The sequence below is a fragment of the Brachycentrus maculatus genome, unplaced genomic scaffold (genome assembly GCF_059751285.1).
Source record: "Brachycentrus maculatus isolate JH-2025_06_01 unplaced genomic scaffold, ASM5975128v1 h1tg000039l, whole genome shotgun sequence".
Taxonomy (NCBI): domain Eukaryota; kingdom Metazoa; phylum Arthropoda; class Insecta; order Trichoptera; family Brachycentridae; genus Brachycentrus; species Brachycentrus maculatus.
In genome coordinates this window covers 1585087-1606348 of record NW_028280793.1, presented here as the reverse complement: position 1 = coordinate 1606348, position 21262 = coordinate 1585087, and the positions used below count along the sequence as shown (strand labels likewise).

The 21262-nt window shown below is 34.9% G+C and overlaps 2 protein-coding genes across 2 annotated transcripts in view; one reads left to right on the top strand and one right to left on the bottom strand.

The window, feature by feature from the left end:
- Positions 1-953: 953 nt before the first annotated feature.
- On the top strand, positions 954-6041 carry jhamt (juvenile hormone acid methyltransferase). The gene is made up of 3 exons (XM_088277244.1): positions 954-1318; positions 3773-4053; positions 5497-6041. The coding sequence occupies exons 1-3, from the start codon at positions 954-956 to the stop codon at positions 5679-5681; spliced, it is 831 nt and encodes a 276-aa protein (XP_088133370.1). The 3' UTR covers positions 5682-6041.
- A 2269-nt stretch (positions 6042-8310) lies between these two features.
- kl-2 (dynein heavy chain 2, axonemal kl-2) overlaps positions 8311-21262 on the bottom strand; it is a 101043-nt gene continuing 88091 nt past the window's right edge. Inside the window, exons 63-75 of the mRNA XM_088277130.1 lie at positions 20461-20607; positions 19380-19525; positions 19140-19300; positions 17764-17968; positions 17325-17510; positions 16650-16834; positions 15029-15251; positions 13597-13764; positions 12852-12954; positions 11791-11948; positions 10457-10572; positions 10215-10348; positions 8311-8702 (exon numbers count right to left, since the gene is read on the bottom strand). Coding sequence (XP_088133256.1) covers positions 8563-8702; positions 10215-10348; positions 10457-10572; positions 11791-11948; positions 12852-12954; positions 13597-13764; positions 15029-15251; positions 16650-16834; positions 17325-17510; positions 17764-17968; positions 19140-19300; positions 19380-19525; positions 20461-20607 — 2072 coding nt within the window. The 3' untranslated portion in view covers positions 8311-8562. The remainder of the gene's footprint in view (positions 8703-10214; positions 10349-10456; positions 10573-11790; positions 11949-12851; positions 12955-13596; positions 13765-15028; positions 15252-16649; positions 16835-17324; positions 17511-17763; positions 17969-19139; positions 19301-19379; positions 19526-20460; positions 20608-21262) is intronic.

Here is a 21262-nt window from a genome sequence, read left to right as displayed (position 1 = left end):
CGAAGTAATGGTTAGTGAGTTAGTTTTTTTTTATCACGAAACCTATGGGCACGACAGACAACGACCAAAAAATAGGTCACTGAGAAATTTGCCATGGTTTAAAAAAACCCTTTTTTTTTTAGAAATCCAAAATTTCTATCTTTGGCGAGATGTTTCTGTATCTGTATCCTGTGCTGGGCAACTATACATCAGAAACAGTCAAGTTGGTTCTCGAACCTAGCTGACTAAGGCAATACTGGTTTCTATCACTGCCAAATCTGAGCCACTTCTAAAAACTCTCCTGGATGATCATTTTTCAAATTTGTTTTTATTAAAATTTTCAGTAACAGGAAAACTATAAAATATAAAATAAAATCACAGTAAAATCGCAACACATTTTTTTAAACACGTTTTTCGCTATTTCGTGACTTTTAAAACATGTTTTGCAGTATGGGATCAGACAAGAAGCCTAGAGTTTCAATATCGGAGCAGGAAATATGGCGGGAAACTTTCAATGTCGTCGGCTTGAGTTGAACTTTTGTTGAAAATTGTATTGACAACAATATCGAGAACCAAAATATGAATAAAAAAGTCATCAAAAGATTTAGCTATCGTGAAACCTTACTTAACACCAAAATTAGTGCATCGGTGGACCATTATATCAGTGAGCCAGCGTTAGTGAATGAGATTCACTGAAATTACTGAATCGGTATAAATGAACGGATCATTAAGATCCGGTCGGTCACGAACGAACCGGGTCTAGAATGCAGAGGCACTTAATCCCGAGAAACATTTTCCACGCATATCCGAAGCCGAGCGAAGGAGTTCCTTTCGACCCCGGGCTCCGCTTCCCGCAAACTCGTCTCCGTAAGAATCATTTAGCTACTCCCAAAAATCACAGCTCGGCGGGACTATATAACGCCTAGAGCGCGCAGTGGATGGGTCAGTTCCGGAAAAGTGGAGAGACGAGAGAGATGAACAACGCAGGTCTGTACGCGACGGCCAACGGGCTGCAGAGGCGCGACGCGGAGGACGTCCTCAAGGAGTACTGGCACCTGGTCCGCTGGAGCTGCCGCGGCGGGGACGCGGTCCTCGACGTGGGCTGCGGGGACGGTGACGTCATGATCAACGTCCTGCAGAAGCACCTGCCCCCCGGGTACGGGCGGCTGGTAGGCGCCGACGTGTCCCCCAAGATGATCCACTACGCCAACTCCACCTACAGACACCCTCGAGTACACTTCTGCGAGATGGATATCGCTGCAGAAATCAATTTAGAACTCAAAGAATCTTTCGATCACATTTTCTCCTTCAACTGCCTTCACTGGGTTCAAGATCAGAGGTAAGACGACTTTTTTTTAAATTTTGAAATTTGATTATTATGATAATAAATGTCACCAATCATTGTGACACTGGTTTCAATTCAATCATCGTGTTGTGTTAAAACAACAATTTTTAAATTTTTGGGTAATATATTCAAAATTAAACAAGGATTGAATTGATGATTGGATTGAATTCTACTTTTATTTACATATATCGCTCACTCCTTTCAAGAACGTCATAAATAAATAAAAAAAAACTCAATTTTCAGTTCTGAATGTTTTCGGAATGCCCAGAAAATTTACTATATCCCAGCAAAAAAGGCATATTGTTAACTTAATATTTACCCGCTACAGGGCAGAAATAAATAAAAAAAACTCAATTTTCAGTTCAGAATGTTTTCGGAATGCCCAGAAAATTTACTATATCCCAGCAAAAAAGGCATACTGTTAACTTAATATTTACCCGCTACAGGGCAGAAAGTGTTGTTTTTGCATTTTGAAGAAAAGGTATTGTTTAATTATTTTTTAAATATACCATACTTAATATTTTCTAATGGAGAAAAAACCTTCAGGTTTTACCTAAAAAGATCTGTTGCACAGTAAAAAGTTCAATAAGTAGCTAGTAATTTATTTTTAATACATTGTATTATATTTTTAAACTTTAAAAACGTTCTCCTGAAAAATCAAGTTTTTGATTTATGACGTTCTTGAAAGGAGTGAGCGATATATGATAATATGTGACGCGTTTCGTATTATTATCAAACACTCTTTATAAGACGAAACGCGTCGCATATTATCATATACAAATAAATAAAAGTAGAATTCAATCCAATACCTCGTTTATTTACCAAATCCAATACCAAATTAACCTTGTTTAATTTTGGATACATTACCCAAAAATTTAAAATGGAATTCTACCAACTGTCTGCAGTTACAATAAACAACTTTTAAGCTTTTCCACTTTCATCCTATTTGGCAGTGATCTGGTTTCACATTATCGACATCATCCGACTGTCAAACTGAAAAAAGCTTTATTAGTTGTTGTTTTATTAAATGGAGTTTCACCAAGAAATGTCAGTACAAAATTTAAAAGTTTAACTTAAATTTATAAATTAATAGATATTACTATCAAACCAGTACCGAAACAAATAATGTTATAAATCAAACGATTCAAGTGAATTCCACCTTTTTAATAACATTTTTTAAAAATGTTATACTTACGTTAAGTATTCTTTATTTATTTTTAAGACCAATATTTAAAGTTAAGTTTATCCAAGTTTCAAGCTCAGGGCTTTCAGAGCTTTCATCATTAATTGATAAGTTCATTAATTACAAGTAATAAGTGCCCAATGCACTATGTGAAGATAGAAAAACATAGTAAATTTTGGTCCCTTGGTAATGTGATGGATTCGGATCTGAAATCCAATACTTGATTTCTCTCTCTCGTAACGAAGCAGTGCCCTATGCACCATTGGGTGTGGATAGGGTTTGAAAGAAGAAAAATCAATTTATAATATGTAGGTATATAATACAATGTGTTCAAAAATGTACTGTAAAATATTTTCCAACATAAAATATGGAATTTAATTTTACATAAATATTTACAACTTTGAAAAATAATTTGTATAATGTCATTTTCGTAACATACTATCAAGGGTATGTGTGTATATATCGCTCACTCCTTTCAAGAACGTTATAAATGAAAAATCTTAAATTTTCAGTTGTGCGTGTTTTCGGAATGCCCAGAAAATGTACTTTATCCCAGCAAAGGAGGCATATTTTTAACTTAATATTTACCATTTTTAATTAATAATTTACTTAGTAAATACCACTATTTCTTAAAATCTATTGTGACATTTCCGAAAATGATGCGAAATGCATCGAAACACGTGTCACAGTAGATTTTAAGAAATAGTGGTATTTACTAAGTAAAACACTGATTAAAAATGGATAGATTTTACCACAAAGTGACTGCTGAATCAATTAATGAAATTAATATTTACCCGCTACAGGGCAGAAGTGTTGTTTTTGCATTTTGAAGAAAAGGTATTGTTTAATTATTTTTTTAATATACTTTTAAAAAAATTAAACGAAGAAAAAACCTTCAGGTTTTACGTAAAAAGATCTGTTGCACAGTAAAAAAGTTCAATAAGTGGCTTGATATTTTTTTAATACATTGTATTATATTTTTAAACTTTAAAAACGTTCTCCTGAATAATTAAGTTTTTTGATTTATGACGATCTTGCTTTCAACAGTGAGCGATATGAGTATGTACCTGTATTAAATCATTCGTACAGAAGAAGTTTGTATGTATCTTTGAAAATACAACGTAGGGAAATCTTTCGTTTAAAAACCAATTTCAGTATCAACTGTTTCGTCTCGAAAACGCACAAAAAGCATTTTTTTACTTATTTTCAAATACAGGCTTTAAATATGAGTCGGTTTTTATATTATATTATATTTTTATCTTTAGATCTGCGCTAAGAAATATATATTTACTGCTGAAAGCCGGAGGTGATTGCGTATTGAGTTTCGGGGCAAAGAATGAAATATTCAACGTATACAAATCGCTGGCCGAGAATCCGCGCTGGTCGAGTTATATGGAAAATTATTCGAGATTCGTCTCTCCCTACCATTACTTGGACAATCCGGAACAAGAATTCACGCGTATCATGTCGCAAGTCGGATTCAAGAATATGCGAGTCGAATACAAGGAGAAAATATTTTGTTTCCAAGGGATCAAAAGCCTCAGGGGTGAGATTTGTTTGCTTTACTATTTTTTTTTAATATGAAATGGCGTTGCACATGAAATACATTGTCAAGTTAATTGCATTCTTAATTATAAAATATGATAGACTTTTTATTAAATTATAAATTTATTCCATTTAATTTAAAAAAAAAAAAAACAACTAAAAGTCTGTACATAATAGGGTTCCTGCTCGCCAGGATGAGATGGATACCTGTAGGGAGGGGAATAAGCGGGGCCAGAGTTTTAAAAAAAAATTGGCATTTGGTCATTTATTGGGCAAACAAAGAATATGTGCTTAAGGTCTTCCTCTTCAAAACGACACTCGCAAATGGGGGAGTCAAAGACACCAATCCTCGCAAGGTGCTCTCTCGTACAGCAATGACCCGTCCTCATTCGACAAATGGTGGATGTATTTGCTTTACTATATATGTAAATAAAAGCATAATATCTTATAAATTACATTTTTACTTAAGTTTTAAAAAAAATTAACCCTTCGCTGCATCGTGTATCAAATTTGTTACATAGTCAAAAGTATAATAAGAATAACCATAATAATATCATATCAATATCCCATAAGAATAACCATTGCATGGTGTTGTTAATTTGATACATAAGTATTTTCTTGATTTTTCTTTGTTAAAAGTTTTTCATTCATTTTTTTTCACCTAATGTTTAGAGTGTGGTACTATAGAATTTGTATAATTATTTAAAATGAAAGAAAGTCATGAAACGAAGGGTTAATTTAAAACAAGACCAAGCTCTTGTGCTTATGGAGGGACTTCATAGTTTGAATTTAATTTTGCATTTGGGTAAGTGCCCTGTCTCATTGAATATCATTAAATAATATCCACAGCTACCATCCATTTGTATAAGAGTATATAACACATTTTCGATTTAGCCACTAAAAATATATCATTATTCCAAATGAGTTGATTTGTTGATTACTATGTGTTTGTTTGACAATAAAATACAACTTATTAGCAATAATAATAGATGTCTCTTGTGAAGTTTTAGTGATTCAATAACAATGTTTCTGAATTGATTCATACATTAAGAACTTCCAAAAATTTTAATAGTGTGGTTATCAAGTGGTAGAATGGTGAATGTTACACGTGTATAAAGTGATCACATAAACCAGCCCATGATAGGTCATAAGCCCTGTTCGAAACCCAGAGTTCCAAATTTTCAGGGGTGGACAAATTAAATATTCTTGATTTTTCCCTCTGTTTATTCAATATTACCCTAGAATGGTACCTGAATCGCAGGAATGATCACCTTGCGTTATAACGATCAAGATAACACCGGGTTGATGATATCCAGTGCCCTATGCACCATTGAGTTTGGACAAGGGTCAGAAGAAGAAGAATTAAAAACAAATCTACTTGACTTATGTCTCTCTCATTTCGTATTAAAATACTGATACAATTTTTATAAATCCTTTTTTTCAGACTCAGTATTTGCGGTGAACCCATTCCTGGAAAAAATCCCTCCCTCCATGCACGACGCATACTTTGAAGACTATTTGAGGGCTATTCGGAAACTGGATCTAATTGATGAAGGCAACAACAATATTGGTGATGAAATTTCCATAAGAGCTCCTTACCAATTCATCGTCGCGTATGCTGTCAAATAACGCGTCTTTTTGGAATATTTCACGAATGTGATTCCCGTTGCAGATGATAACATTAACCAGTGCCGGATCTGTATAGATTCACTGACACAGACGCCCGGGCACTTGCTCACAAGGGAGGAAAGAATATGTTCCTATCAATTTACAAGTTTGTGTATTATCTTCCCTTTTCAGTAAGTGACTAGGCCCTAGATCCAGCTGAGTATTTACGCTTTTAATAATATGTTATAAAAATATATTAAGCCAGTCCTCACCCCGAATCCTACCCCCGTCCGGTTAAAATCATATTTTCTAGTGAATTGCCGCCAACTGACATCAAACGCATCCGCCATATTTAATGCGATTTCCAAAGACAATTTAAATCCGTACTTACCTGTAGAATATTTCATGAATTGTCTCTGGTATATTTGATTTTCTATCGGTTGATTCAAGGTCACTTACTATGGTAAAACCTGTATTTTTTGTGTACAAAGAATAGCTTTGGTGTCAAAATGTAAAGTCATGACGTACTAAATCGTAAAAAATTTCCGAATAAACCCAAATTATTATTTTGATCCAGTAATTATCACATTACTTCTATTTGCATTTACCCTTTTTCAATTCAAGACAGAATATTCATCATTTCATCCTCTCAATACATCTTACATTTAAAGGCACCTATCGAATTAATATATATTAATATAATGAAAGGTCATGGATGCGTTTGAAATAATTAGTTATGTCAAAAATAAGTCGTAAAAAAGTTTTGAGAATTGGCCCAATACTATGCAAAAAAAAAAAAATTTTTTTAAACATTAGCAGCAGCTACTTCAACTCACTAAAACTTGTAGAGTACAAGTATGTAATATTATTTCGAGAAATAAAAATACTTTGTGTTCTGATCCACTCACATTTTTATTAACCAAGTAGTTTCGGCAACAACCTGTTGCCCTCTTCAGGGTTACATTTATTACTAGTAATAAATGTAACCCTGAAGAGGGCAACAGGTTGTTGCCGAAACTAGTTGGTTAATAAAAATGTGAGTGGATCAGAACACAAAGTATTTTTATTTCTCGAAATAATATATCAAGATGATCCACAAAGTTAATGCTTTCAATATTCAAAACACAAGTATGTAACCCCAAATACCCTGGCCGTTGGCACTATACCTACCTTCTATTCCTTTTTCATTTCCTTTCTTATATATCAGTTATATCATTTCACACCGAGGACCTTCTTTTACTTCATCTGTAAATTATGAAATTAAACTCCTGAATTCAAGAATCTGGAACGCACGATTTAATTAGAGTTTAAGTCGACACCGAGTCATTCCGATGATTTTCCATGTATGCAATCGGGTCTAGATAAACGTCAAATTGTGATTCTGACTGAATAATAAGGCTGTTTTGTTTACATTGTGAATGTTCATCGGTGAATGCGTTGTTAGTACTCACAGATACTGAACATCCTCGGCCATTGCCCAAAGGATAAATGTACAGGTTTAAAAAACTAATATTTTAAGAAAATCGGAGGCATTTTCCTATATTTTAAAAATATAGTAGTCACAGGATAGGTAGCTTTTGTACGATTTATTTTACTGATTTTTTAAATCTCGTTTTAAGATCACGATCAAATGTTTTTCTATGCACATTAAAAATTGAATTGCACATCAACGATGGATAAATCTTAGATTTTAGCTTGTTGGGTTATTAATTTAGATTTGTAAGCATAATTTGTAAAATTTACTAAAACGGGTTTATTGTGATACATATATACTTACATACAAGAAATGTTACAAAGTTCAAATTTATATAAAAGCCTTCAAATAATTAAATTATTTGAAAAATTGTAGTCATGTATTAAAAATTTACAATTTATTTATCTCACGCTTTTACCATTCCCTTAAAATATTATAAATCGCTCATTTGGTGCAAAATGACATAATTACACTAGGACTATTTACACCGGGAGATACAGAATTGATTTTGTGGAGAAATGGTACGAGATGGCACGAGTGTCATTGTAGAATTGAGTAAATGATGTCATTTCTGTACCAACAATGTCTGAATGGCATCTCCTGTAGTATTAATACGCCTTTATGCAGCGATGTATTTTTCAATTCACTTTTTCTAAACGCTAGCTTTTTATATACTAACATTAATTTTTGTCAAGTCGTAGAGTTGACCGCAGACGCAACACTTGTATACAATGTATTAAAGATATGTATATGAAGTGATTGTTTTTTACCAACGTATATGGATGTACAATCACAGTGTATGTGTTTGCTTTCTCAACTCTGATGGAGTTAGGTTTAAAAAGTAGTCAAATGGTGCAATACTGTTATATTTATACGATTTTATCTGTTATTTTAATAAAAAATCTAAAATAATAATGTTATTTTACTATTTTTAATCCTTCTACAACAATTATATAAAAATAAAAGTTTATTCTAGCTTCACTAAGCGGCAGGTGCAATTCTTACTACTGAAGTATCCAGAATAACGTCCAAATTTTACTGGACAGTGTTTTAGGCAATTCACCAAATGGTACCAATATATTATTATTGCCTTATTAGCCCATCACAGTAGATGGTAAAAGCAAACATACCACTCGTGTTACAGCGTGAATGTAAATATGGTGAGAAAAAAAAACATTTCTTTTGTGAAGTAGTTTTTTTTATTTCATTAACAAATTAATTATCATACTTCGGATTACACAAAATAAAATAAAATTATAATGTTTTCTTACCATTATTGAAATAATAATACAATAATTAAAATATGTATTTAAGAACAACCTAAATTATAAATAAAAATCAATGAAAATTAATGTCTCTGAACTGACCTTAAAAATATATTTAGTGAAGAATTACTTTTAGGAAGAAAAAACCTGGCTTTTAAAACATTTATGTGCCAAGTGTGCATAACAAAGCTGTTCCTCTTTTAATCCAAAAATTGGAGTCTTGTTTCCCGGCTGCCAAATCTACCCCGACTACAAATGCACCCTTCCGCAAAGGGTAGTAATAAGCAGGGCAGGTGTATTTATCTAAAGAAAAAGAACATATAAGTACATTAATTTATTTTGTATATTAAAATCATTGATAACTTTGTGGTATGGTAATAAAACACTCTCCTTATCATCCATTGTATACTTTGCGTAATACCACTTTTTTAAACATAATAATTATATTTTAATGACTTAACAATGGAATGATTTTTCGAAACCGGTAGTCACGAATAAGTGTTATAAAAGTGGTATTACACAAAGTAAACAATGGATGATAAGGATAGTGTTTTATACATTAATTGACCGCATTCATAAAAAATCAGATTTTTTTTTATACAGTGGGTATCATTGAGAATATTTGTGTATAAAAACAGACTAAGTAGTAAATAAAATTTATCATCAAAAAACAAAATCCTACACCAAGTCAATGAGAAAGAAAACACACAAATATTATCAACTTACAAAAATATTCATTTCAATTTGGCTAGATCCCACCTCCATAGTGTATGGATAGCGCATTGACAATAGTGCTGGAGATCCAAATTAGCGAACGTCAAAACAAATTTCAGTGATTTTTCACTCAAACATGTATTAAATATGTATTACCTTACTTCTTACATACCTTGCCTTCATATAAATTAACAATAATAATAAAAAACACAGCAGTTTACATGACGCAGTGCTCTACCCACCGTTGCGTTCATTTTGGGTTAGAAGAAGAAAATGAAATGTGCAATTTTTCATATCAAAAGAGAATGTAGTGCCATAGTGTCACTAACAAAACTTTTATAAGCTTATGGAAAACCTTTTAACAAGCATTGATTATTTCAATGTTTATTCTTTTTAAACTAATTTAATGCAGTTAATTGAATAAAGTAACAACCAAAAACCCAATAAAGTTACAACTTCTTCATAAGAAGTCATTATTTAATATAAATTTTTAATTTGATCAGCGTATCTTAATACATTCTCCAATTTGTAACATTATTATCATGGCATCTACTCCGTCTACAGTAAATTATGAAATGACAAGTCGCTCACTCCTTTCAAGAACGTCATAAATCAAAAAACTTGATTTTACAGGAGAACGTTTTTAAAGTTTAAAAATATAATACAATGTTTTAAAAATAAATATCAAGCCACTTATTGAACTTTTTACTTTGCAACACATCTTTTTAAGTAAAACCTGAAGGTTTTTTCTCCATTTGAAAAATATCAAGTATATTAAAAAACATAATTAAACAATACCTTTTCTTCAAAATTTAAAAACATCACTTTCCGCCCTGTAGCGGGTAAATATTAAATTAAAAATATGACTCTTTTCCTGGGATATAGTACATTTTCTAGGCATTCCGAAAACATGCACAACTGAAAATTGATGATTTTTGATTTATGAAGTTCTTGAAAGGAGCGAGCGAAGTGTGATTTGTTACATTAATATCTATACACAATTCAATGCTTGATCAATGGTCGCTGAGGATCACAGCGTAAAACTATTCAACATCCAATTTATAAATACGCTAAAAATGTAGAAAGATAATGTAATTTTACTTTTCAATCTCTTGCCTCCCATTTGTATGGGTTTGAAGTGAATAGGGCTCATGGGAAACACGAGCTGCATGGCTTGTGGTTCTATGAGGTGCATTTCCTTCTTAAACCAACTGGCTCCTTCCAAATACAGCCCCCTAAGAAAAGAAAAGAAATTGTTAATTCAAAGGATATTCGAAATTAAAATATTTCGATGCAGATATTTATTTCCAAAGTCTTTGATGTATCGCGAGGATTCCACTGACCTCACAAACACGCCCCCATCGGAAGGAGGTCTAACGAAAGCTGATTCTTCAATGGAAAACACCGTAAACTCCCAACAGAGGGTGTCTATTGGCCAGCCCTCCTTACGTGCACTGGTCTGGAATTAAACATGTTTATCAGTTAACACACGCAACTAGCTTGCCCTGTTTTCAATGCTTTAGTGATTTTACATCTTAGACTGGCAGATATCCACATGCAAATCAAAATTTTTAAGAATATGTCGCCCAGTCTTTTAAAACTGAATTGGACCATAAAATCATTGATCAAATCACTACATTAGGCCGTGCTGGTACGTGATAGTGACCAAAATGTGCGGAATTTTTGTACCGCCTCTAAATGTCGCCATTTCAATAATTGATTTTTAACAATTTCTACGCATTGTATGATTATAAAATAAATGCTATAAAATTTAACATCACGACAACATATTGCTGATGACAATAGTAAAATGTCAGCCATATTTTATGAACAAAATTATTTGAAATTCAAAATAAAAGTCTGTTTTAAGACACACATTAGTATGCCACATATTTGTAGCCTACTGAGTGACCGCCTCTGTGGTGTAATGGTTAGCTTGTTTGGCTACCGTGCTGGAGGTCCTGAGTTCGATTCCCAGGGGGGGGGGGTGAATATAAACATTAGTGAATTTATACTTTAATATTTATTAAAAATTACCCTGGACAGATATGCATAAAGCGCAGGAGTGATCACCTTGCCTTCATATAAGTAACGAACAAGATAACATTGCACCAATACGATGCAGTGCCCTATGCACCATTGGGTGTGGATAAGGATTAAAAGAAGACAGAGTGATATTAGAAATTATATGTGTTTCTGTCAGTTAGCCACCAAATCTGCACCCCATTATCCAAAATTCGATTGGGCATTTAAAGTAATGAAAATAAATAGATATTATTTTATAGATGAATAAATATTACATCTCACCAATAGATTTCTCTAGTGAAGTTCTAGTGATTCAAGAACAAGGTTTCTAAATTGGTTCATAAATATAGAACTTCCAAGAATTTGAGTAGTGTGGTTGTCAAATATGGGTAGAATTGGTGAATGTTACACGTGTGTAAAGTGATCACTCAAACCAGCAAACCATGACGGTCGTCAGCCCCGTAAATGCCCAGACTTCCATATTCTTTTTCATCTTTGATGAGATGTCAAAAAATAATATGAAAATGAATAGAGGTATTCGCTTATTCTTCTTTAGCCTTCTGTCCACCACTGCTAGATATAGGCCTCTTCTATATCCTTCCAGTTTTTCGGTCTGTCGCTGGAGGTATTCGCAGTCCAGTTTAATTATTACCTGCATAACGGCAGTGAGGAAGCCGGTGGGGGTGTTGAAGGCGGGCAGCCAGCACAGGGTGGGGGGCTGGCGCGGCGCGGCGGCCCACGCGGCCAGGTGAGCCCCCCGAGCCGACAGCTCGCGGCACCATGACCCCAGCGGCTTCACCGACGGCCGAGCTGTAAACAGACCATTGCCAATCAGCTGTGTGTTCACTTGTCATAATTTGTACTCGCAATTCCAGGAATGATGATTAGTTTATTATACATTTACGTTCATTTGGGACGGAGCATGAGCCTAGTCTAGTGAGAATCAAGACTCAATTTTACAAGTGCTTAACATTTACATCATGAATAGCTTTGAAAATAAAAATTATTAAAATTTCACTGTAACATTTATTCAATATTACCCTGGACTGGTACCTGAAGCACAGGGCTGATCACCTTTCCTTCATATACTAACGATCAATATAACAGTGTTTATATTATGCAGTGCCTTATGTACCATCAGGTAAGGTTTGAAGAAGAAGAAGTAAATTAATAATATTTGATGAACCGTTATATATTTTCTTGAATATAATTTTTAAAATATATCATTTGAAAGTGTAAAGTTTATGGTAAAAGAAAATAATCCATTGCGATCCCCTTAATAAGAATCATTATTGTAAAACTTATTCCATTTTCAGGTTTTTTTATAAACATTTTATAAAATCAATTGATTAACATTTCTATATTAAATCAGAATTCAATCTTTCACCACTTTCGTTAAAAAAATTTGCATAAAGAGAACGGCATTTTACTATGTTGGTGATATACTGCATCATTACATGTATGCACTGCTTTAGCAATTTTATACTAATGCAATGAAAACTAAAGAAAATAGTTCTCACTTCCGTAACTTCCCTGTTTGATACAATATTTAAACTAAAAACAAGTTCCAGAAACAATGTTTCACGTCAAACTACACATTTGACCAGTAGATAAAGACTCGCAGGGCTGCGCCTAGATGTGTATTGGATAATACATGACAATACATTTGATCAATATCAATGTAAAAATAGAAATAAAAGTATGTTTTCTCACCCTTTATCCACGGGGGAGGAACTTTCCCCTCAAACAAGCACTGATACATGACTTCCAACTCTTCGCTCATGACGACTAATCCTGCAATGGCTTTTTTCAGTTCCTAAAACAATACAAATACATTCAAAGACTAATCTATTAATTGATTTATCTTTTTCTTTATGTGTTATGTCTGGTCTTTCCACCATTAACTATCACTTGAGAGTAATTGTCCTTGTCTTGAGCGGCTCTAAACAGCCCCTTGATAGTTATAATCCCCGTCCAACCCCACATATTTCGGAGTCAGGAGATCTGTCTTCTGCCCATACCTCATTGATCTTCTATATTGCCTTTTATGTATTATAAGGTGAAATACCTCGTACTTCTCTGCTCTAAGTACACGCCCCAGAAAGGACACCTTCAAGACTTTGATATCAGTCAGCAACTGTTACTATACTCATTCTTTTTGGAGCACATTCACGTGGCTGACCACATCGGTCCATAGAATGAGTAGCATTCTACAATGCAAACACATTTCTAATGCCTCTAATAGGTTCATAGTATTGATCTTGAGGGTCCACGATTCAACTCCGTATAGAATTACTAACCAAACATAGCACGCTGCTATTCTTTGCCAAAGTTTTTTTGGCCACTTTTTCACACACTTTGGCCACACACAGTTTTCTTTACGATAAACTTTGTTTTGATTGATTTATAGATCTCAATATTGAGACAATTTTAAAGAATTTAATAAGTAAGTTCTTACTTTTAATCCACTTGAAATGTACTTGATTAGGGAATTGAAGTAAACAAGTTCCTGTGTTAGAGATACACATAGCGGCATGACGGCTTCGGGTCCCATTAATTTTTCAGTGGTCTCTATATCAATCACGTTAGGAAGTTTCACTAACATTTCAACCGCCAGTGCGTTCACCTAAAAACAAAAATATTTGAAGCACTGGCTTTCCAAGATTTTCTATTTTGTTACTTCCAAAATATTTTGTTGGAAATAACTTTAAATCAGGCACATTCCACCTCTACATACTGCGGAAGCTTTACATCGCTTGAAATTTTTGTGCGCATAACAAATTATATTTCTATTTCTGTAATCCGCCTGTTTGTTGAAATGTGAGACCTACACATTGAGAGTTTTTCAATGTTTTGAGTGTGTCCAAACCTTTGCTCACAAATCTGGATTTGTCAACTAGAGAGTTCTTTATATTGACATCACGACGTAGATGAAGAAGAATATAATGATTAAGTTTTGATGTTTACAGGAATAGGAAGAATCTTACAAACATTTTCATGAACATCTTCGCTAAATAAAAAATTACTTGCTATGGTGCCAAGAACTCACACATTAAAGAAGGTGTCAATCAAAGGCTGCCCGACCCTCAGTAAACTAATCGCAAGTACCACAAACCCAATTCCGATCTGTATAATGTTTTTCGGCGTCTCTCGCGCTCTACCAAAAGTAAGCAAATAGAACGCTTATAAGCATCTCCAGCTTTCTACCGACAGTGTGTGAAAGACGCTTTTAACCCTTCCCTTACGATGCTTAATCTACCGCGTGCACCGGTGATATGTATTTTGTGCACGATATGAAAATGTGGTTTAAAAATGGGAAATATGTAAATATTCCTAAATGTTGCTTTTATTGAGCATAGTTGAAGTTGAATTTTGTAATGTTAGCTCTGGTAAATACCTAAAAAAAAAAGCAATTAACCGCCATAGCTAAGGTAGTGACACGACCACCCTGAACGATGACTAATGCGCAGCTAAAATGAAATCGTCAGAATCAGCATCAGAATCAGAAACGCGTGCGCGTGTATGTAAAGTGCAGCACGCACACATAATCTGAGAAACGTTTGTGTTTTGGTGATTCTATCCCCGATTTTTTTTACAATTTATTGATTTTCCATCACTGCAAACAAATAACTTTATATTATAATAATTTTAAAGTGTAAAAGTATTACGTAGGAATACAAAAATTCTGAGCCCGTATATATTATATTTTATATTGACGTTCTAATTTTTAAAGTTGAGTTGTAGTAAATACATATCACTGGAAGGGTAAGGTTAACAATATGCTTTTGGGGTGCATTTATCTGATGTAAATAGGTCAAATTGAATCACCGGGAGGGGAACGTTAAATGTTTCCCACAAACAATGCTTCAATTAAATTAAATCAGTATTACCTTCTCGTCTACCCCACTGTCCTCCGCGCCTCCGCCGGTGCTGACCAGCTGCAGCAGGGCATCGCAAGTGAAGGCGGCGTCCTGCGCCTGGCAGGCCACGTCGGCCGAGGAGTGCTGCCCCACGGACTCTGCTCGCTCCAGGGTGGGCAGCATGTCGATGTGGTCCTTGTACGACTGCAGGGAGCCGTCGCGCGGCATGTGGTACGAGGACACGGGAGACAATCTGGACACATTAAAAAAAAAACATAATTTTTTTGACCTAGCCTGCTCAAACAGGGGGATTGAAATTCCACATATCGCTCACTCCTTTCAAGAACGTCATAAATCATAAATCGACAATTTGCAGTTGTGCATGTTTTCGGAATGCCCAAAAAATGTACTTTATCCCAGCAAAAGCGGCATATTTTTAACTAAATATTTACCCGCTACAGGGCAGAAAGTGTTGTTTTTGCATTTTGAAGAAAAGGTATTGTTTAATTATTTTTTAAATATTCTAAAGATTTTTCAAATGCAGAAAAAACCTTTAGGTTTTACCTCAAAAGATCTGTTGAAAAGTTTAATAAGTGGCTTGATATTTATTTTTAATATATTGCATCATCCTGAAAAATCAAGTATTTTGATTTATGATGTTCTTGAAAGTAGTGAGCGATATATGAATTAGAATTTGATAACTTTAGTATTACGAGTATAACAGTTACTTACTCCATATTTTTTGTTATCTAAGAAATAAAATTAAAGAAAATTTTCTCTTTTTATTTTATAATTTCAAATCGTTAAATGTTTCAAAATATTATTTTTGATAAGAAGCACAATCAGTCGGTTCCGCGAGTTCTAAGTACTTATATATCAGGATATTAATTTTTTGGCTGCTAGCAACATGTTATTTCCTTTACGCTAATAAATGCTATACCACCGTAGAGAGATGTCGTACCACGAGAGAGCGAGAGCCAAAAGTTGACAAAACCCAACTAAACTAGTTGGCTTTTGTTTGATTCAATTTTCGGCCTCTCGCTTATCGTCTAGCTCTCGCCTAGTCAGCGCTCGGCTGCGGGGCGACGCACGAAAGGACGAGGAATCTGTGACTCAGCTGACGACAAGTTACAAGCTGCGTACTACGATTTCCATACAAACATGAACTGAGGTCTTCTGGTACCCCGCTTCGGATCACATTTAATTTTTGTATGGTCAGTATGGGAAAGTAAAGAACCCATTCAGAAATTCTAACAACATACCCAGAAAAACGCTACCAGTATCTGAAACTTTTTAACCTCTCTATGCGTACCACCCCAACCGTGGGGCCATAAAATAGCAGGTCAGATAGCGTGTGGCCCCACGCAGGGGCGTAGTAATTATTATTAGAATATTTCCAGAACATGTCGGATTTTGGACTACATACTAACGCAGTCTATAGATGATACAACACATTTGACAAATCATTTATCTGCTAGTTACATGTTATACAGACTGAACAAACGATGTTTTAAAATATCATTAATATCTTACTACTTGAGAGGTACATTGGTAGAAAATAAATGGTTCATATAAGAAATCAGAAAACGCATATTCCAATCATTCGTAATGCGGCCTCTATAATTGCAAGAAATACAAGTGGCGAACGAACCTGAAGTTAGTAGCCTCCAGGGCGTCGGGACAGAAGATCTGGTTGATATAAGCAATCAGGACTCGCATGTCCCAATCGTCTGTGATGTGGCCTCCGTAATTGATCACAGCAAACAAGTATTTGAGTGTCTCAAACGGTACATCTTCGTACTCGTTCAAGTAGATAGTCAGGAGATTTTCAGATGCCTAAAAGGGTAAAATAGAAATATGATGCTTTCTGAACACAAAACTCACGCAAATCTAAAATGTCTTAGAGACAAATAGGACTAAACTAGAATTCCGCTTCAGGTTGCGAAATTTTTACAAATGCGTTACTAAAACTAGTTTCAGTCAGGAACATGTTAGTCTATTATACAGGTCAGTAATGTGCGACTCAGGAGCCGCATGCAGCTCTTTCACCTCTTGAGTATGGCTCTGGCATAAATATCCGTGAGAAGGCTGTTCGACTCCACATATTCAAGCAGACAATAGTTTTCAAGCATGACCCTTATACAAAGCAAACGAGAAGTCATATTGTTGGTGAAAAACTCGAAACGCGGTTAATTTATTTTTCAAATGATGACATACAAACCTGACTTGATTAAACTTTCAAAGGAGATACAAGGACATTATTCACCAAAAGTAATATTCTTGTGGATATATTTCTGTTACGGAATCACGATAAGGCTAAACTCACATCAAAATCTGCGTTGTTGAAGCTGTAAACAACATTGTAACCGAGTTGGCGGAATCGTTTTCGTGCCACGAGCGTACAGTGGAAGAAAGATACGCAAAACAGCAACTTGCGATACTTCTCACTGCCTTCATCAAATTTGTCTTCATTCACATTGGCAAAGAGCCGTGCCATATTGCCTTTTAATCCCTGGAATTAAATATATATAAATTAGTAAATATAAATTCAAAAGGATTATAAAAATATCCAATTGAAGTTTAAATTTTAATTACGCACATTACATTCATAACTCTTTAAACATCCAAGTTCAGGATGTTTTGAATATATTTAAACCGTCTTGAGATCGCATTTTGACTGCATTTCGTCTACTTTCACTTCCAAACATTAGGGTTGGAACCAGGATACAAGCATAAATATCAGTTTAGAGTTATAATGTACGCACTTGGGGTGGTTCCGTGGTCATCTTGATGCTCTTCTGCAGAATCCCAAGGGGGAAGGCCGGATCCGGCATGGAGGACATCCAGAGCCGGAAGCGGGAGTGCACAGTCGGGGCGTCCAGCCCACGGAGCGTGCCCAGCCAGGCGCAGGCCAAGTGGCAGTTGGCCAAGAAGACCCAACCGCCCTCTTCCATACCGGCCACTAGCAATCTGAAAACAAATATTTGTTTGCAACATTTTGTTGAAATACTTGTTTACAAATCTGGATTATCTCCAATTATAGGAGTTATTATTCATATGTGAGGTCGAAATAAATTAACTGGTCAAATTATAAGCTAAAATAATAAAAATAAAAATGACATTTTCTAGCGTTTCTCATGTCTTCTTCTTTCCACGTTAATATGGCCAACACGAGACGTCTCCAAGTCACTCTGTCACGCGCCATTTCCTTAGCTTCTTCCCAGGTCAGTCTGGCGTCTCGAAGTTCCGCTGAGTCTATACTATAATGACGACCGAATAGTCGGTGAATGGTCATCAGCGGCCTTCCGGGGCGCCGGAATCCTCGGGGTTGGAAGAAGAGACATGAGGGGTTGATGCTCTCAGGTGGCACTCTAAGGACATGTCCCAACCATGTCCACCTTCTCCTCTTCAGGACTTCCAATTTCTCATGTATGTGATTATAATCCAGGATTCGGACCTCACACACTAATAAAAGAGTTTCTGCACATCAAACAAAATCAAAAATATATCACATTTTGTCAAAAGAACACAGCAAACTTGTATAACATGCTTCCATTATCCTTGGTCACTAAACAACAAAAGTATGTATGAAAGATCTATTCACAAATGAATAATGGAGGTGGATAGATTTAAAATAGATCATACGATTCGGCTATGTCGTCCATGATTGCATGACTATTATAATCACTAATGAAATGACTTATTGGATTGTAAAATGTACCCTCAGCATGGAAAAACCCCATTGAGGATACATAATTGTAAATTTGAAATTGAAAACTTACAATAATGTATTTTCAGTGGGTATATGCAGGGCTTTTCCTTGTAACGCGGTGGAACGGCATTCCGGCACCTTTTATCACGGATATTTTTTTTAATTTTTAATTTTCAATTAAACAATTAAACAAAATATTGTTTGTGCTTACCCAATTACATACTGTATTTATATAATTCGTCAAAATTATAAAATATGGTATTGTAATGAATATTAAAATGATATTTGAATAAATTTTTTTAGTAAAAAGCTTGACATGAAGTGAGTTTTTTTGTTTAAATAAAAACTCCATAATAGATTTTTTTTATAAATTGAATTGTCACAAACCCTTTGCGCATTTACAACCAGTATAACTATTATATACAGTACCTTTCTGCAATGACGGACTGGCCCTGGCCTAAGCTCAACGATTGAAATTTGTCAAACATTTTGACATCTATGGCCAGCTGTATGAGGGATGATGTCGGGTCCACTCCCGGAGAGAGGACAAACAACAGCGGCGTTTTACTCTGAGATTCATCCCACGCGGCCTACAAAAAAAAACTGACAATGAATTGAAACATTCCCCAAAAGGTAATATTTTTATTTTAATTAAATGATTTGCATTACTCGAATGTCCAACACGGGCGGTTCTACGTATCGGGGCCCCATCGTATTACTAATGAAGGTTGTAATACAAGATGTGAGTCTGTCGAGGCGTAGTGAGCGAACAAATAACAGTCTTTGGAAATCGTTACAAACTGAATTCCATTCACCTAAAGAGAGGAAAAAATCATTACAAAATATCGTTTAAAAACAAGTTTATATATTGAACTGCCTTTAAATATAATTTCAAAATCACACAGAGCTAGAAATAAAAATATTTTAACAATGCGTAATAGTAATTTGGAATTTCCTACATCCCTTGCATGTATTTAATTTTTTTTTTTTTTTAAACCCTTATCCGCACCCAATGGTGCATAGGGCACTGCTTCATATAAACGCAGTGTTATCTTGATCATTTACACATGAAGGAAAGGTGATCAGCCCTCCACTTCAGGTACCAGTCCAGGGTAATATTGAATAAATATTACAGTGAAAAAATCTGTTATATTTATTTTACCCCCCTTGGGAATCGAACCCGGGACCTCCGGAACGGTAGCCGAGCGTGCTGACCATTACACTACGGAGGCGGAGGCATGTACTTACTACTCAGTACTATGTGTAGAGAGGTATGCGGAAGGTGGCTAGGTAAATATTTTTTTCACATTAATCAACATTAATTGATTTTATTTTTGATATGCTGAATTGATATTTATACAAGGAAACCTATCCCCCATAATTCTATCATAGGTTTGTCATTTTACACTTATAACAAATCATGTGGAAAGAATCCACTGTGTAAGTGGGGAGTTCAGTGTAATGCTTTAATATATATCTGACATTGTGTTTTTGTATGAAAATGAAATTTTTACTAGTGCTAAATAATGTGTTCATATAAATGTCATATAATTTGTTTACATAAATGTAAAATATTGTGTTTATATGAATAATATTTTTAATGCATCCAAATTATGAATCATAATTTCTGGATTTACTCTGCTTAGGATTTTCAAGATTTTTTTTTAAATTGATATCTCAAACGTAGATGAACATAATGTATTTTATATGAATGTGACACAAACACATATAATTATTATTAGATTAATACCAATCAGAGGTTGAGTTTCAGGTTCCGGATGCAAATACCAATTCTGCCAATCTCTAGAGTAGGTCTCAAAGGTGTCGATCACTCCGTGGAAGCCCGGGAGCTTGTTCATCTCTGTCATGCTGTCCCAGCAGTCTTCGGGGAGCCAATCTGGGATGAGACAAAATAAAAAGATGAAATTTGGTCATTTATCAATATTGTGGTGCCTCATTCGGTCCCGACCACCATAGACGAACTGATGATGACAAACTATAGACGACCGTGACATTGCGAACAGCATGACGTCACCACGCCTTTATAAGTGATGGCGAAGTACCTCCTCTCCCGCCACTGCACCAGCCATGTGAACTGTCGCCACATTCTACACCAGTGCATTGTCGTTATAAAATTGGTAACATTAAATAATTTTTGTGAGTACTAGAATCCTAGTACTAAAACTTAGTTATAAAATCTATAATCTTAGTTATTTGTAAGCATAATCTTTGTGAATATAAAACCGTGAATCATTCAAGTAAGTCTATTTATTAAATTTTCATCCATTAATAAAATGCAACTTCTGAGGAGCAATAAATGGAGACGTGGATGCATGTAATTTGTGCAAATCACACATTTCCCCATATTGGGTAATCACGGCCTCCATAATATCAAAAAATTCCAATGAAAAGCATCAAGTGGCAGCCGGTGAGCTCAATTCAGTTGTTTATCTTATGATAGGGACTGATTGGAGCCATTTTGTAGTAATGCAACACGTTACGATGCGAGCATTCGTATAATCAGTACAGCGAGCCGAGCGCTCCATCCATAG

What these genes read in the sequence shown, in the direction of transcription:
- jhamt (XM_088277244.1), top strand. Translation starts at nt 954, where the DNA reads ATGAACAACGCAGGTCTGTACGCGACGGCCAACGGGCTGCAGAGGCGC. An exon ending in CACTGGGTTCAAGATCAGAG is followed by an intron (nt 1,319 to 3,772) that starts GTAAGACGACTT and finishes TTTTATCTTTAG; the next exon opens with ATCTGCGCTAAGAAATATAT. An exon ending in AGGGATCAAAAGCCTCAGGG is followed by an intron (nt 4,054 to 5,496) that starts GTGAGATTTGTT and finishes CCTTTTTTTCAG; the next exon opens with ACTCAGTATTTGCGGTGAAC.